We start from the raw sequence: 19,106 nt of genomic DNA, 5'->3' as shown, positions 1-19,106 counted from the left end.
GAGCTACATCTTCACAACAAAAAATTGGTAACATTTTGATGATGTTGTGTGTCCTCTAAAGAAGCAAAAACATGATTAAAAGTGAAGCATGTCTGTTCTGTTAAATGATGATGGAGTCACAAACCACTTCTAAATCAAGGGGTACAGCTTTAGAACTTCCTGTAGACAAAAAGAGGGTATCTGGGGAAATCTAAGATCCAATGAGAGGGCGGCGGCTGCTGCTTCATCAACACGATGCTAATGCAGCGGCATCTGCTGCAAATCCATCATGGGAAAACATTTTTCTCCAAGCCAGTTAAAGCAAGCAATGCGTTTCAGAATCAATTTTTCCTCATTAATTCTAAATAAGAACAGACTGTCCACGGAGAGCCCAACGCTACAATTCCTCATTTCCACACCTTCCCCTTTTACCATCCTCTCTTTTTATCATTCATTTTTTAGAGCTCCCTCACTGCTCTATGTCACTTCGAGATCTTTCTGCTAGCTTGTGCTTATTTTAGCTGCACTGTACCGAATGCAGAAACAAAGCAATAGCAATGGAGAGAGAGATATTTAACCAAGGTGATTCATCACCTGGGGAATGGCGGCATATCTAGCAGACTGTAGAGGAACCTGATGCCCTGTGTGGGCTTGATGGGAGGCTTTAACGTTCAGTGTGACAAACTGTGTGGTCTGAAAACCTTTAATTATTACAGGCGAGACAGAGAATCACACAAATAAAGACATCAAGGGCAAGGAAGAACAGAAATATAAGGATGGGTGAGTCTACACGCCGTGGTCCTGCTGTGGACTTACTGCAAAGCGGGTGAGGATATACGCTCCTGCTCCCACGCCGATGCCGATCACGCTGTTCACCCTATAAAGAAACTGCTAGTTAGTGCGTGGCTGAAGATGAATAATTCATTTATGGCAAAATCATCTTATCAATAATTAGCTATCAGCCAGGGGACACTCACTTCAGCTGAGTCAACACAGAGGGCAGCATTTCGGCCAACTCATCCATGGTTGGATAGCGATACCTGGGCACGAGCGACACATGTGAGTCCATGTGAGCAGTAAGGAAAATGCTACCTTCAAGTTCATGCATAAGTTTAAATACTTCAGGAACAGACTGGATGATGACTGCACTTCAATTAGAAAATGAACCAACAGCTCACTTTCCTGTCTATGCACACAAATTGATTGGAACTCTCTCAACAGCACTGATATGAATAAATATGTACGCGTTCATCGGCGCGTGCAAAACCAGTCTGACACTCACCCGCTGGGAAAGGGAGGCGCTCCCTCCTGCTGGCCGGGCGCATCGACGTGAACCACAGCAAAGTGCTGGGTGATCTCCTGCATGTCCTCGTAGTTAAACAGGGTGTTGAAGCAAGACTTGTCTAGAAAGGTGGAAAGACGTAGACATAAAATGTGACAGTGCAGGGGTTAACGGACTTTGTTAGGTGCAAAGAACAGAGCACTGCATATTGATGAGCTTATTTTTGGCCGACTCACGGTTGAGGCCGATGTCGTGATAGGTGAGGATGATGGGTCGGTTGCCCTTTGGAACGCCTCTCATTGTCACATGGAGAACGCCATGTGGCGTTTCAATGTCGTGCTCCTGTAGCCAAAGAGGAGGAAAAAAAAAAAAAAAGTTCAGGACTAACACAGGTGGAAAGATAAAAAGCTTCCACATATGACCGCTACGACAACAATTCTGTTATAGCTGTTACAGCGTTACCCCAGAACTCCAGGAGAGTCCAAAAATCATCTGAATAAAAGAAGAACAATTGTTGTATGGGATTTTTCTCTTTCATCTCTGCCAAACACAAAACAAAGACACTTTCTGTCTCATTTCCCCAAAAGGCAGACATAAAGGCAACATTTTAGCTAAAACGAGCCATTTCTATCATACTGATTGAAGTCTGCATCAAAGCTCCAACATGGAGCCACACACAAACTAAAGTAAACAACCCACAACAAACAAGACATTTGGGTTATATCTTGAATTGGGCATGCAGAGGATAAACCTTTTGTCGCCAGCTCACATCCCCTGTGCCCTCGGACAAACAAACAAAGCACTGAATGGCCAGTTCAGGAAAACAGTCTTTCTATCCAAGGGTCTGAAACTCACAGTTCTTTTCACAAGAATGACTTTGCAAAAATGCCAGCATCATTTGTCTTCACTCAATGTCTTTGCAAAAAAAAGACCCATTAAAATTCAAAGTGTTCATACTGGCTTCATTCTCTCTATTGCTTTACAATTTGATCGAACACTCAGGGGGCTTGAGTACCTTAAACACACCGCTTCTGCAACGGAAAACATTAAGAGGCTTCAACATATTTTCATCTGGCACTTAATCTGTGTGGAAGATCCAGAAAGATGATCAAGATAAAAAGAAAGACTGTTTAAAGATGACACAGCAAAAACAACAGTGCCTTAATATTGTTTACAGGCTCCAAAAACAGGGCAGGAAGTGACATTAAGAGAAATAATAAACTACACAAGAAGAGGCAAATGCATTTCCCAGATTCCTCCAGAATCACCGAATCATCATGTTACAATGCACAAAACCTCCCAAGATCAGCATGATCTGCAGCTGCAAACTACCCTGTGCACGTTCTAGCCACATGCATGCACGCTAGGGTGTCTGTGCTGCACAGAACAGCGGGTGGTGCCTCATCCGCTTGCCTCGTCAGAACGCCCACTGGTCATCAATAATAAAGAGAGAGTGAGCCTGAGTGGAAGAGAGACACAGGTTACGGCTGACAGACTAAGAGGGGAGTGTGACTGACTGTACACTGCCGTTTTTCCCCTGCGTAATCTCGGTGCCATCTATAATAAGAGAAAAAATACTCACCATGTCAGCAACAGCGTGAGATATTTGCTTTTGAGTGGGAGTTGCTATAGAGATTAGCCTGTCGCACAAGACATGAAAACTGCATTCAAAAACACCACAAAGTGATGCTCAAGATAGCGAGCTACAAAACAGCTTCTCATTATAACCTGTATTTCTCAGATGGCACAAACCCTAAAGAAAGCCTATCTGCTGACAGGAAGCTCTGCCCCCATCGAAAGGCTTTTAATGAAACGATTCTGTAACCTCGGTCTGGTGAGGTGACAGAACAACCTGTTAAAGGTGAAAAAACACTCACTAAGGCCGTGTTGCTGCAGAATCTTTAAGGTTTTTTAAACAAGGACAGAGTCAAGGACACTCAGTGCTTTGTTCTGAGAAACAATATAAATGCACTTTGTTCAAATGCTGGTATTCTGTTGAGTCTATGTGCTATACGTGCACCCTAACATGTGTTAGGTAAACCAGCGGAGGGAGAAATCAGAGGAATCTGGGAGGAAATAGAGCATGAAAGCAAAGAGTGACAGAGACAGGCTGGACATCTAGAGAGGGGAAAAAGAAGGAGAGCACTGCAATGGCATCAACCTTTTCCCCACTTTAATACATTCATGATAGCTAGCATTTTGACAAAAAGTACATAAAGGCATTTGGGCTGGGTTGGAGGTGAAAAGGGGATACTGAGCAGAGGTTTTATGCTTTGAGGAGAGGGACTTTTCTGGTGCCACAAATGGGTGAGTACTCATTTTTCAAAGAAACAGTGAGAGAGTGACATGAAAAAAAGAAACAAACAAACAAAAAAAAAACAACAGAGCACTTTGTCATGCTGATCTTCTTCCCGCAATCCACTGCCTATCAATCCCTCCTCTCAGTTTACTCCACCCTGCCAGGAGAGGCATCAATCACCACTGGGAGCAGCATTACTGGGCGGAAACACCAAGCAGTCTGTAAATGACTTAAGTGCACACATGCAGGTGGACAGAGCCCGGGATCATCTCGGGTACAGGCCAACCTCATCCATTTCTGACACTGACACGACCCTCCCCACCTACAGCACACACAGTAAGTGTGTGTGCCATCAAAGCAGTGGGCTGATACAACAAACTCAAGGTCTCTGCGGGGAAGGAACAACCCGCTACAGTGGCTTTGGTGGTTTCTTGCCACGGTGTGTGGGGTGGGTGGTGAGTGACCTCCCTGTGATAACAGAAAAAAAGAGCACAATGCACACCTGCAAAAAATCTACAGCAATTCACTCAGTGCCGGACAAGACATGATGAAGACATGCAGAAACAAACATGTGAGATCCACAGGGTCATTACACACACAGTAACCAGCTGATGGATATTGACAGGCGCACATCCACAGGATGAAGCAGTTGCACATCCTAAAACACTTGAGCACAACACAAGCATCTTTCATATCATCACATTAAAATGCACAACTGCACCCTGAGCAGCTTTAGACTGTGCAGGCTGCACATATGGACGCTGTGTGACCTGTAGTTGCGCGCACATACGCACACGCACACACTGAACAAATGGTCACCCCATACCAGCAGCTGCCCAGAGAGCACGAGTCCCATCAAAGCCAGACCCCAGAGCTATTCCCTTCGTTTAGCCAGCTGCTATCGGCATGTCTTTGGAGAAACAGCACCACAACACCCCTAATCTGAACCAGAACCTCCTTGAAGCACGGACAGAGCCAGGTGTGTCGAGTCAGGCGAGACACGTTTGTCACTCACCACTTCATTTCCAGCGCATGCAATCTGGTCCAGGTCCAGAATAGCTGACATGGTTTTCCCACACAGGAGAGGAGTGGTGTAATGCTATGTGTGAGTGTGCGCTGGGCAGCTTTGAAGCCCTCAAAAAGGAGCAGGAGGAGGGAGGGAGCGTTGGTAGGAAGGGAGGGATGTAGGGTGAGGCAGCTAGAGCTGTAGCGACAAGGAAGGAAGAGAGGGAGGAGAAAGACACAGCAGATGGAGTGAGGAGGAGAAGGAAAAATAACCTGAATGAAAGCAGAAGGAGGCGGTGGGGGATGGATACGATGCAGAGAGAACAAGAGAGAGGGAGCGACGGAAACAAGAGGTGGGAAAGAGAGCAGGAAAAAGACAGAGGGGGAGGAGAGTGAGACTGCAGTTTGTGCTTGGTAGTCACAGTGCGTCCATACATCCAGTCACTGGTTCTTCTAATTGGATTGCGGAGGGTCAGGTGGGTAGAGGCAGAGGGTGGGGTTTGGAGGAAAAAAGGAAAGGAGGAGGGGGGAATGGAAGCGGGGTGATGGGGTACAAAGAATGCAGTCCAGGAAAATGTGCAGGCTGCTGACGTCACGCTGTCTTATTGATGAGGAGAGGAGGCTGACTTTGACGGCTCGCCCTGGGCTGTTTTTTGCATCAGCAAAATGGCTGCTCGTCGCTAAGCACCGTATCCACATTTATTTTTGCATCACATTTCATCCGAATGGCTTTAGAACCCTGAAATATCTCCGTGTGAGTGGATATAATCAGAGCCAGCTCACAGCAAGAGTGGACTAGTGTATAACACAGCAGGAGGGCTTACAATAGCAATAGCTTTGCTGCGGATGTTGGCTCATTCAAGGCACCACTTAATCATGTAAATGACTGTCAAGTAGTGACTCTAACACTGAGCTTTGGCTAATGACTCTCCTCGTGTTCCAGGCTTACGAGCAAAAGATAGCAAGCCACCTTTTCCCCTTACTATCAAAACAGGACATGATCAGGATTTATGTCCTCTAAACTTGCTGTTGAGTCATTTGATCCACATAGTGTATTGCTCTCTCCTTCTCACTCTCCTACCATCAGTACAACTCCTAACGGTGCAGGGTGTCACGCCTTTGACGGGGTGCTTAGTGCAGCCAATGGAAAACATGTAGACACACAGAGTTTGTGAGATTATAAGGACCAGGGTCTCTTTATTGGTTAATCATATAGCAGCATGTTTGGCTGTAGACCAGTTTCTCTGATTTATTTCCTTTCTTAACCCACAGAGGGTGCCAGCGAAACACATGTAGTCATTTCATGCACTGAATCATCATGTGCCTCAGCACAGCCCCCTGCAGCCTGAGGAGTCATACAGACGCACAGTGACACTATGATCTGCAGAGATTAGTTTAATTGCATTATTTCCAGAAAGTAGGGTTTGATTTGAACCAATTTTTGTATATTAAAATATGCCAGCTCAAAACATTGTTTACCTGTGACACGGTCAGTTTGATGACTATGACAAACGTGTTAATCATATGTTATAGTCTACACAGCCACAAGATCTCCACCAGTGTATCAGAAAGCATTCTGCACAGTCATCTTCACAACACTAGATGAGAAAGCTGTTCTAGCAACACATGGCAGCTCAGCATGTTACCAACACAGTTGAGGTTCTTTTTTTCCACTTTTTTGTCACTTGTCTGGAGCTATGGAACAGCCTCGTGGCGCCCTCTAGTGAGCATAATGACACAGTGAGGATTTGAAAAGCCACAGACTAAATAATGATAAAGTTAGGCAAGGTTATAAAGAGAAACTGCTATTTTAAAAGTAAACACATCCCTTAAAATGTAAAAACCTACACGCTGCATACAATATATAAAACGCTATACATATATAGACACAATAAACAAAGCTTAAGCAAAAGTTTAAAAAACGGACTTAAAAACATAGCAGTGCGAGACTGCAGCAACACCATGACACAAACTATTTTTGAAATGCACAGTCAGCCATTTCAGTGAAGTCACTCAGCGTTCTGGGACCCATGAGTTTGAGGAGTCTGTCACACACCTTCCTCTCCCTTTCCTGGCATAAGCAGAAAATTGTAAGAGAAACAAAGCTGCAGCAGTTTGAACCTTTAGGTTCCCTAACTCCACCCCACCACCACTGTCCTCCTCTGCAGGTATGCACAGCTCTGGCACGACTCCTGCAGTACCTGTGGACTGCCTGTGGTGGGAGCTTTAGCAGCAGGAAGAGAGCAGCTGGATTCATCCTCCAGCTGCTGGAATGTCACAGCTCAGAGTGATGTTGCGGCAGGCAGGACAACTCCCACACAGACGTCTAAGGTCTGATGTCTTGTATAGGGCGTGTTCTCCTTTTATCTTAGTGTTTTACGCTGCGTGACGGGTTCAGTGTTATACTAAATATTTACAAGATATTTACTCCATCACGTCTATTGCCAAATGGCCAGATTATCAAACCAGGAGGAACACCAGCACAGTTTGTTAACACTATAAATCTTTTAAGAGAATTGACCATCATCAGCACCCTTTTTAGTAATTTCCCATCTTCAGCCGCTCCCTTATTCACAGGGGGTCGCCACAGCGGTTTGATTGATTTGGAAGAGTTTTTACACCAGTTACTGTTCCCAAAACAATCTCCTCAGGATCAAACTGGGAATTTTTCACTAGTTAGGCAAATGTGTAAAACCACTACACTGTGAACTCCCTGAGCTTCCTGAGTGTGACCATGTGAGGTTGTAATGGCTGAAAGGCAAATGAGGTCAAACCACCAGTGGGACAGATTCAGGTTCAATTCTCTCTGTAACTGACAACAGCATGACGTCAAAGGGAATCACAAAAAAGTGACTGACTGAGTGACTGTCAGCTGACTGACTGCAGGATTGTACGCACATGAATGTCTTTATAATAGTTCCGACAGGATGCTAAAGAGCATGCAGCTTGCCTGCTCCGGCTAACATGCTTACTCTCTTCCCCCGCCTGCGTCGGCTATATTTAGCTCTGCCGGGATGCTGGAAGGAGGCGTGACTGCAGAAAGTGAGCTAGGGATGAAAGGTTTAACCCTTTGCAGTCATGATGGCCATTAAAACACAGCACAGAGCTTTCCCCAGCGTCGTGACTCCTCCTCCTTCAGGAGAATCGTTGCAAGAAAAAGCAAACTGCCCAAGAGGTGGAAGGCTGGCAAGCTCGCTCCTCATTCTAAGACATAAAAAAGGGGGGGATCTGGAAAACTGCTTCCTCAAGGTTAATAACTCTTCTTCTGGAATGACAATTATTCTTACATTATCACATAAAGGGGTTTGACTATGAATGAAATACAATAAAAAAGGCAGGCACTAAACTCACACCGAGGAAGGTGCTACAGTTGTTTATTCTTCAAAAAAACAACCTGATATGAATTTAACATAATCTTTGCTTTATGCAAAGAATCAAGTGAGTGTGCTTTCTCAGTCATTAGCACAAAGCCAAAGCACTATTCAAATTTTTTAAAAAGGTCCTCATTTGCAAATGATCACTACACTTGCCTCCAAAGAAATAGATGCACATTAGCAAAAGCAGCAACATTTTAATCAGGTGAGCATATAACTACTGGTTTTTCCTTTCTGTCACAGTCAGTGGTGTCAAGAGTAAACGCAGAGAGCAAGTTGGACCAAACACGCCTTTCACCTGCATTAGGCATTCATAAATGTGCGTGTTATTACTGAGTAACGGTGCTCGGATGTACGAAGAATGCATGGGTTCAGCAGTGTGGAGCTGAGAATGAATCATAATGCTAAATTAACAGTGGGAGCAGAGAGCTACACTTACCTGGCAGTCAAAATCCTGAAAGTTGCGTGCATTCTGCATGAAAAGGAAAAGAGGAGAGTTAAATGTAGCGTAGTATGCTAAAGCTGGTAATCACTTTTAATGTGTTTGTGTAACTCCACCAGATGGATGGCAGTGCGGTGCAGGATGTATACATGTGTGCAGACAAAATGGCAATAACCCATGTCTGATTACATTTATATCCATGACATTCATGCAGTTCCTCACGGAGCTGTTGATAACTTGTCATTAGCTCCTTAGTTTAACAGCATCGAAACTAAAGCCTTTGCTTCACATAATATATGTGATGGTGCACAATTCTGACGTTTTTATGTTAATTTGCGTTGTTTGAGGCCTGAGTGGGCAGCCGACCACAGAAAAGATGCCACTGGGATTGAGTTGCAGGAGAGACCAGTGGGGTGTACATGCTTTTAAATGGAGATGGTTTCTACAGAGCGGTCCATTTCTTCTTCTAACTGCCTGTGCAGCAGAAATCTGGATACAAATCCACCACTATAATGTAAATAAATGCTGAAATAATGTTGAGATGTGATGAATGTAATGCAAGTAAATGGGGTTGCTTTGATTTTTAATGTTGGGTGAACTACAAAATCTCTATTGGAGTGGTTAAAGAAATATGGATAGATTCACTGCACCATGTCAATCATCACACTTTACAGGGCATCTTGAATGCAGTCAGGTGACTCAACATATTAAAGAGACTTTTAAACAGCTTCTTCTACATAGTCTGGGACGGGAGACGGTGCAATGAAGCTCCTATGGTTACAATGATGAGCTAAAATGAACAGCAGCCGATTATGCGTGCCATAGACACGACCTACATATTAAAAATCAGTAAAAGCTTGAGTAAAGCTGTGGTGCCACAAGACAAAGGGGGAAAAAAAGTCTTGTCCAAGTCACTCAGCTTAACCATTTCTTTTACATCTAACAAGTTAACTGGAAATACTGACAGCTTGGTCTCCTTATAAATATCAGACCTTAAAGAAAACTCAGATATGAACTACACTGTGATTGGCCAAAAACAAATTTTTGTTTTGGCCTATTGAATGTGTCTCTATTCTTTTCCCCACTAGTGTGCTAGATACAAAACTAATTATCAGGTTTCCTCATTTCACCTAATAGGCCTGTTTTGCTTTTATTAAAGGCACTTTAATGCCATACTAAATAACAGGATATATTTATAACCTTCGCTGGCTACCTAGGTGCTCTGAGCTTGACCAGTGTAATAAGAAATTATCAGTTGGCAGTCAGAACCAGTTTCCACCACTTTTACAGAAATGAGAATCCTCCTTCATCATTGTTATCACATCATCAACATCATCTCAATCCACTTTGAAAACTCATCTGTTTAATGAGCTGACCACTAGGTGGAGTGAGAGGTCAGTGCCAGTCTCCTCTATTTCAATGATTTCCATGATGCATTTTCCCCACTCTGTCTTCTAAAATGATACATTTACCTTAAGTGGCATAGAGCACACTCAGAGAAATGTTCTCACTCTTCAAATCCACCCCTGAGGTGACGCAATCCCCTAAGAGCCGATACATAATCACACACTCCTCCCTCTGAGGCACGATATGCTCCTGACTGTGTCAGTGATCGGGGTACAGAACAAAACAGACACATCGTCATCGTTATTGTTCTAATCAGTTAATCAGGTGTTGAGAATGAAGGCGGGAAGAAGGAAAGACAGGTAGCGGTTCTTGTCTCTTTCTGCTTTTATTGTCCCTCACTCGCTGCAAACTTTCAAGCTCCAAAAATAAAAGAGATGAGTTTCTTTTAGCTTTTCCTTTGATCTCTTTACCTCCTTGCCAGACTGTTTTCTCTGCCTCTGTTATTCTCTCATTGCTTCATTCTATCTACAACCCCTTTTGCCGCCCCCCCCCATTCCCTTTACACTTGAGCATATATGAATAATTCACTTTGATGAACGGCACTGCAGAGCATGCATGACTAGTGTATTAGTGTATGTATTTTCCTGGGAGTGCTGTAGTGGGTGCTTATTCATTTTTAGGAGACAACACATCTGTTCATTTTATGTGTATGGTTACAAAAAATTAATGTTGTTGCCTCTGCAGCTTGTCATCACCTTGTTCTCGCTGCAACTCACCTTATTGGTCAGCAGCGGCTTGATCTCAGTCAGCTGTACATCCTGGAGCTCATCCATCTTCCTGTTGGATCACTCGAAACCACTGTCCAAGAAGGAAAAACGAAAATTTTTCATCAGGAGGAGGACCACATGCTCCCAAAGACACTTAAAATCTCAGATTAAAAGATGTCCATCTTTCTATCTTGCCTTTTTAAAATTCACACTAGCGCTGTGATACTTGTGCGGTTATAAGAGTCAGACACAGAGGCCAAAGGGCCTCATTTCTGCTCCACACAGGTAGTGAGCAAACGCAAATATGTATCAGGCCAGATTTAACAAAAAGTCCTGAAGGCCACCTCATTTGTTTTCCCCTTGAAGCCAGCCGTTTGTCCCTGCTCGTAATTACTGAACAAGAATCCTGACACAGAAGTGTCGCCCTCCCCCACTTTCCCTGAAATGTTACCTATTTTGCCCCCCTGTTTGCACAAGGTGAGGACAGGAAGTAGCATTGAATTACTTAGCCGTTCCTAGAAGCGTGGCTCATGTTGCACATAGCAGCAGATGGAGGCTCTAACTCTTCTAGGTCAATGCTTACAACCGGCAAGCTAAAACCACAGCAGACAGCCTTTCTATAGATGGACGGCATTAAAAGAACAAACACACACTATGCTAGGAGAAACAAGCAAGACGTGTAGGCAAATGCAATTGGATGGAAGACCGGCCAACTGCTACCTTTTAATCACTTCCTGAATCCAAGCCAACCCCCCTTGGAATGACATTGAGCTGCTGGTATCAGATAACCTTCAATTGGTTAGAGAAGAGTCAAACAGCCAAGTTCCAGCAGGAGACACCAGAATAGATGACGTCACGCCATGTTTGTTTTACCAGCAGTTTCACCCTGCAATTGCCTGACAAAGGTCTAAACCCACATCTGCCTGCTGATGCATGAATCGGCTCAGGGGTCGTACTGGACTAATAACAAATTTTAAATTGCATGGGAAAAAGCCAGGGAAGCAGATGGCAGCAAGTGAGCACAATCCTCAAATTACATAAAAAAACAGTTCAGAGAAAGAAAAAAATATGTGGAAACATCCAGGATTGGAAGGACTCAGCGATCAGTAAATGGGGAGTGAAAACATGCCAGGCAAAATCCCTTCTGACAAATCCGGCTCGGGAGTGGAACTAAATAATATTTAGACAAGTGAACAAGGAAAAGAAGAAAAACAAATATTCTGCATGCTTGAGCAGATTGGGTGTATTGGTCGGATCAATCCAATACTTCCTCAGGCCGTCACAGAAAGGAAGGAGGCAAAGACCTGCTTTATTTGTAGCTGGCTAGTGGGGTAATTGAAGTGTTTAGTGCGACGGGGGTCAAGGCAAGCTTAAACGGACAGGCTGACTGGGTGGCTTTCATAGCCTAACCCCACTGACCTCACCGCCTTCTATCCTCTACACCAGCAATATTACAGAAGCAGAACGCTTGCTTTTATCTTGAAAACTGCTCAAATGCTCTACGCCATTCTTGTGAGCGACTTGCTTTGTGCCACCTGGCGTTGCACAAAAATCAGCCTCTCTTAGACATGCACTGTTCATTAATCTCACAGTATTTGAATTTGCGCTTTCCTGTATAAGCTTGGACCCAGTAGCATATACATGTCACCTTCAAAACAGCACAGCAGCTCTGATTGCATATTATACCAAGGCAGGCTCACACACTGAATCTTCAGTTGCTCAGCTCATCATCGCTTTGTAAAATGTCCTAAACAGCCACGACAGGAGAAAGAAAAATAGGTACACTAACATTTTTACTGAGTATGGCTGTGATGGGTCAGGTTAAAACAATTGATCGCTAACAACTTTACAATCAAAATATTGCCAGAACATTAACAATAGCAGAAGTCAGTTTGTTGCTTCCAGCTGTTTTTAGAAGTCTTTTTTTCTATGTTTTCCTTTACATGCTTACTTCACTTACTGAGAGCATCACAAAGCTGTCACGGACCCGGTTCCGGGGACTCGGGGTCCGTGAACGGTGTGTTCACATCCAATAATAATAATAATAATAATAATAATAATAATAATATTATTATTATTATTATTATTATTATCGGATGTGTGTTTGCTGCACTGTGCTCTTGTGTTCCATGCGGGTGTGTGTACGTGTGTGTGTGGCTGGAGGATGAAGGACAGCCACCTGCAGGCCTGATGGGTGTGGCCCTGCCAGCTGCTGGTCACGCCTAGGTTCCCACACACCTGCTTCTGATCAGGCTCATCGGGGGAGCTACTTAACAGAGCGATGGAGCTTCCTCCGGCGCAGGATCGTTGAGTTAGACTCCATGTCAGTGTCTCAAGTACTGTTAAGTGTATGCCTGCTGGAGTGGTGCCATAAGGGCTGCGTCTGTTGTTTTTTCCTCAGGAGAGCGGAACACGGGACTGCAGGACGCACGGGGTGTGCGTAGGCACAGGAGCAGAGAGCACAGAATACCAGCACTTGGGAGAAGGCACGACACAGGAGTTGAGGGAGCACTCTGGAGACTTATTGTGTGGTGTACATTTACCCCCACTGTAAATAAATGCACTGTTCATTGCACTAAGTCCAGCGTTTGGGTCCTTTCTCCAACATTCCCCACGGCTTGCCCTGGCAAACCGTGACAAAAGCAGAGTGAGAGAGTCGGACGTATTTCTGCACATGGCATAGTGCAACATCAACAAGGTGTGAAAGATTTGATCACTGACTTCCTCAATTCACAAAGGTGAGCAAGTAGCTTCTCTGTTATCGAGGTGACTTCCTAAATATAGAAGCCGAGGCAGGAAAACTCACAATGTCACGAGGGTTACCTGCCTCACTCTGTCACTGTTGTGGATATATGTGAATGAAGCAGAGAGGAACACTAACGTAACGCTAAGTCGACCTCATCTAAATGACAAAATGCCATCATTTATCAGACTGATGAAGCCGGAAATGTTACATATCATGTGACTGTAAATTGGGTACAGACTAGCTGTATCCCAAAGCAGCTCTGCTGGTCTCATAGCCCCTTGTAACAATGCAGGTAAAGAGCACCAGATCACATTTAGAAACATCCACTGCTTTCGCCACCCTTTTCCTGCCTACTCTATGTCTGAGCTACCATTCAGCATCTACAGCTGTTGCCATAGAGACAAAGCTGGTTGCTGATGTTTATTCTAAACTGGGATAGACCCACGGGACAGATGTAAGGCAAAGAAACAAGGGGAATAGATAATGGTAGAAATGAGAGCTGCCGAAACACGTTTTGAGCATCATTTCCTTCAGTGCCGTGGAACAATGCTCGAGTGTAACACATACATGTTATCTCGATGATAGCAAAGAATTCTATAACTGTAACAGGAAATGATTCCCAGGCTACAGCAGGGAAATTCACTTTGCAGCTTGCAAGGTTTGTCCCACATTCACACCGCACCATGGATGTGGAGGAGGATGGGGGAAGGATTCAAAGTGCTGATATGGAACAAGATCTTTCTGCCTTAACAGTATTACCATCTGTTGTAACCGATCACTCACAAACAAATTCTCTCTAATACCAGGTTCTGTTTTACTCAGCTCCACCTGCATTAATACGAGTAACACCAGATTACATCCTGGATCTCACACTTTAATTTCCCACATCTGTGCTCTTCAGGTTCTTTCTCCTGCAAAAGCGTGTTGCTTTTAGGAGAGCCTCATCGCCAAGGATAAATATCAGCTCACACAACGAGGGAAGGAGCAGGCAACAGAGGATCCTGCAGAAAGTGTGTCGAGAGAAAACCCACATGAGGCTCTTTCTACACTGAAAAGGTCATCTTTCATTACATTCTAGAGTCAGCAGTGTCTCTGAGAGACCAGGAGGTCTTCCAATTCTGGCAAAATGACTTTATTGGAAGAATTGCAAAGACATGCTGAAATCTGTCAGTTTAATAAAGGGATAACTCATTTACCATCGCCCCCCCTCCTCCCCGTTCTTCTGCTGGCAAGCACTCCTGCCTACCTCACACAGAACATCCTGAGCTTTAAGCAGAGACAGAGCCAGTCTTTGCTTTAACAGTGAGACGCAGGCGCCTGAATACATCCGTGTGTGGACACAGTGGCGCATGCCAAACACTTCCTTGAGATATACCTCGTCTTTGCCAACAAAAGGAGTCCTGTAGCGGCCATGTCAGCAGGCATCCCTGAGTGATTGATGAGCAAATCCCCCTCCTCCCACTTTTTCCTCACTCCCTCATCCTCTCCTTCTCTGCAATCTCTCTATCTTTTCCATTTTCTGCTCATCTCCATCACACCTTGGGCCATCAGGAACTGTTTGCAGGCGATGTGATGGGCAACTGAAAGCCCAGCTGTGCCACCCCTTAACTTCGCCCTTTTTCACCATGGCAACAGTGACTTCAGATTTACTTGTTTACGTCATGGCCGCACTTTGACTCTGGCCTCTCTGCTTTCGTGCTGAATATCAGCACAGTGACCTCATATTAACGTGCCTCCAGGGCTACGAAGACCCTGACTCAGCCATCAGGTGTACTGCTATGGCGATAAACAATGAAATCCTATCGACTCACTGTCATCCGGCACGGAGGGAAGAGAATTACGGCAATGACGGTGGGGTTCAAATGAAGGACTAATTAACAGCCCCCAAGAAAACCAATTAAAAAAACCAAAGTGCACAAAATGTTACGAACATGGTTTTAAATTTAATTTTTATATAGAAAACTACAAAAAAAGTTTCAGTTCTTCTGCATTGCTTCTGATTTACAGTTCTACACATTTTAAGCATTTCACTTCAACAGTACAAAAAGCATCTTAGTCATTGGTAATGTGTCACTTTGCCCTACCACACACAAAATTCAGAATCCTTATGGTTTATTTATCTTAATGACTTTAACTTCAAACTCTCCTCTTCGGCTGATCTAAATTCATTTGAAGTTTGTTTTCTGTGGTATGTAAAAGGGATTCTTGCTTAAAAGCAGCGAATATTTATTTTCGTGTTTTGATCCTCTGAAAGTCGGTGCTGCAAAAGTTTTCAGCTTGCACAAAAAAAAAAATAAAAAAATTAAAATGACTTGAGACACTGGTCAAAATTTGCAAAGAGTAGTGGTGGATCACACTAAAGCTCTGTGCAGGAACTGTATCCTCCATAGAACAGCGCATTTCTAAACTGATGATGCTTGACAGGTCAGCTCGCTCTCTGTGAGAATTTAAGGTCTTTGGTGAACTCGGGTGCGTTTTGATTTTTTATGACCACACATCATTTCACACAGAACAAGAGGGACAGTTCAGCAAAGCCGTCAGATCCCCTATAAGTCTCACCTTAATCCTCAAGAAACTAAGCTAATTTAGTGAGTGAAATGACAGACTAAAGTCAGGGATTAGAAATGGAAATTTACGGGCGCCCGCTGTGTGTGCAGGTGACCATGTGCCACATGACTGAAAGGCAGCAGCTCGAGTTTAAATCTGGCCTGAAAAACTTTCCTGTGTCTTCCCCTATGGTCTCTTCACTGTTCAATAAAGGTGAAAATGATAATAAAATGTAAGCTTATAATTTTAAAATCATACATATATTTCCTGGGCCCACACAACTTTCCAGTGGGCCAGATCCTGGTAAAAAAAAAAAGAAAAAAAAGAAGATGAAGAAGCAGAAACACTTCCATGGTAAAAACAAATATCATGGCATGTATAAACATATGTCTGGGCTCATTTCTCCTTCCCCTGGTGCTGTTTTGAGTGGCAGTTTTTGTCGTTTGGATTTTATTAAAATTGTATTGACTTTATTCCTCGATAAAGCTTCTTCTTCTTTTGCTCTCAGCATTTTTATTCTAAAGTGAAATGGCTACTTTTAGTTTCCCAAGTTTACTGATCTGATCGTGCTGACAGCTCGACTGCCCAGAGCGAGGCCTGTAATCCTGGAGGAGCTGCAGAGGTGATGATGGGGGTTCAGAGCCGGAGCCATTCCAGCAATCATCATGGGGTTATGTGAGGTCCTTGGACAATAAGATGGACGCGCCTGGCGAGCTGACTAAGACCCAGGAACACTGTGTAATTATATTGTGTTGCATATTGTGTTGCAAATGAGACTACACTCACAGTTCCCTAACCACAGTGTAACCATATCTGGCTCTAGGACTTTTTGCATGTGATGGGTATTTACTGTGGAGGGACTGCACTCTTTGGAAATTAAATGTGGTGTAGTCCCAGGCAGGCCAGTCCTGTGGCTGTGGCCAAAAGTTATAGATAATAAAAGGAAAACCTCTGAACCACGTGATCTTTTCAGACAGGCAGTGTCTGAAAAGGACAGATACAGAAACTCCTAACACCTCACCTCTATTTATTTTTTCACATCTTTACTTGGCTCCAATATATGCAGATTTAATTTATTGAGCTTTTTAAAAGTTATTTCACTATTTGGTATTTTCTATTTAATTGTGCTCTTTTTCTGTAATTTTTACCTTCTTTTTTGTCATATTGCATCTAGTTACTCTATTTAAACGTTGTTGTTACAGGTCCGTTTAGCCTTCAGTGTCATTCCCAAAAACTTACAATTAGAAATGTTCGTAAAAAAAAAAAAAAATCCATGGGAACAGTACAATTGGAATTAAGTGGGAAGCATTAGATAAACTGACAGAGAATGATCCTTTAATATTTTAGCCGCTATAACACAAAATGTCCCAACCTTTGGGGAAAATTTAAGGATATTTTATTATCTAATAAATAACCCAGTTTGGTTACTGGAATGTTAACGGGCTTCAGGGCAGCATCCAACGGAATATCTCGTTCTTGACTTGGGCCTATGACCAACTCACTTCCACTGAGGACGCAGACTTATCTGCACATCTGCCAAAATGTTACAATCACAGAGGAACACAAGCATGTCTGTCCTCAACTAAAACTTCTGTCCTCATTCAACACTTCAGCGATCTTCACATCACAATAGAAAACAGGCTAGCACAAATTCCACTAGCCTCCTGCCAGCCATTCAGAGAGCCCGACATCCATGTCTGCTCCTCTGTTTTCAATTTCGGGGTAAGCACAAATTTGTGTAAACAACTTCGCCTAATCCGGGCACTGGTGCAGTGATGCCCTATTCAAGTGGAATCTTTCTAGTGTACAGTTACTAGAAATTTCCTTATCCTCACTTTTCGTAAACAGGCAAAGCCGGTGTTTATAGTTCTGAGTCTTTAGAGGCGACAATCCGCACCGGAGTAAAGCTAATGGGCTGTGACAAGGCTCAGTTGCAGATTATTGCTCTAACTGGGGTCATTTGGTAAGAGAATTAGAGGAAAAATCCATTCGTTTTGCATTTTAGACACACCCCCCCCTCCCCCCTCCCAGCCTAGTCCCCTTGTTAGGTCACTAACAATGTAACTGACAGAAAGAATTTAAACCGAGAGAGATAATACCTGGGAGGAAATCCGATCTGGAGTCTGAGATGTTTTGTTCTCCACTGTGGGAAAAGCTGACCTATAACATGAAGCATCTCCTGCAGATACTGTCAGCAAACCCACACAGATGAACGAGCACAGACACACGGCACACACTGGCATGCACGCGCACTCGCACGCAGCTCCCCGTGGTTCATGTCTGCGTAATTAAATGACAGCTTGCTCTCCTGAGGCTCCATCATCCTCCTTACAGCTTCTATTATTCTCCTGATAAAAGCTGGCAGAAGAGTTTTTCTTCTTTTGACAACATGAGAAAAATACTATAATGAGACATGTTGCTGACATTTTTCTCAGGATTCAGTTGAAAAGGTATATTTTTATCCAAAATCCCAAATGTGGGGCAACACCCACAGCTGGTTTTGACATTAAACTTCTAAACAATGGCTTAGGCTCTGTAATAAATGAATACACGCCAATATGCATTAGGGCTGCCACAAACGATTATTTTGATAGTCGACTAGTCACCGATTATTTTTGCGATTAGTCGACTAGAGACTAGTCGACTCAGATCATCATCCATTGGACGTAAAACGTACAGCTTTTTGCATCAGCAGCATCTGCTCTTATATAACTATCATTAGCTTACAGCTTTAAGTGTTTAAGGTATGTGCTAACTAAAAATAAAGAAAAGATGATAGTTTATTACATTTTAATGAAATTTGCAGGTTGTTTTGGTGAAGTTTAATAAACTCCTTGCTACCTAAAATATAACAGGACACCGGAGTATATTCTCGAGCATCTCACACTTCTGATAATCAGCTGTCTGCTTGACGTTTATTCAGCTGTGTAAAAACTATAACTTTAATCTCAGCCAAACCGATTTACTCAGGAACAAATAAAACACTGAAAAAAAGCCAAACAATAACATTTTTAAGTTATCTAAGTGACTGTGACTTATATATGTTTAACCTGAGTAGCGAAAGACAGCGGTGGGTTTGAAAACGATTTGCCGGGAGTCCGGTGTTCTCACGTGCTCTAGTGAGCCTAGCCCCCAGCTAGCTATCGAGCTAGTGGGTAACAGACGTCTCCGAAAACGTTGGAGCGCTTTTGAAAATATGTGGTGTCTTGATAAACTGAGCAGATATTTGACGTTTACACAGCTATATTCTCGCCTGAAAATATGTTAAACTTTATTTTGTGACCCAGAAAGAATAAGAGTAATATTAAAACTAACTAG

General features: G+C 43.4%; 1 protein-coding gene across 4 annotated transcripts in view; it reads right to left on the bottom strand.

Moving 5' to 3' along the window:
* ndrg3a (ndrg family member 3a) overlaps positions 1–19,106 on the bottom strand; it is a 33,844-nt gene that overhangs the window by 5,771 nt on the left and 8,967 nt on the right. For 2 of the 4 annotated variants that reach the window (XM_085161301.1, XM_085161302.1), the window contains exons 2-7: positions 10,505–10,586; positions 8,379–8,411; positions 1,498–1,603; positions 1,262–1,382; positions 957–1,019; positions 796–856 (exon numbers count right to left, since the gene is read on the bottom strand). In XM_085161301.1, coding sequence (XP_085017427.1) covers positions 796–856; positions 957–1,019; positions 1,262–1,382; positions 1,498–1,603; positions 8,379–8,411; positions 10,505–10,561 — 441 coding nt within the window. In that variant the 5' untranslated portion in view covers positions 10,562–10,586. The other 2 variants (XM_085161303.1, XM_085161304.1) reach the window with 2 other exon arrangements.

The sequence above is a fragment of the Neolamprologus multifasciatus genome, chromosome 5 (genome assembly GCF_963576455.1).
Source record: "Neolamprologus multifasciatus chromosome 5, fNeoMul1.2, whole genome shotgun sequence".
Classification (NCBI taxonomy): domain Eukaryota; kingdom Metazoa; phylum Chordata; class Actinopteri; order Cichliformes; family Cichlidae; genus Neolamprologus; species Neolamprologus multifasciatus.
The sequence above is the reverse complement of the archived record's forward strand: the minus strand, read 5'-3'. Positions and strand labels throughout refer to the sequence as shown.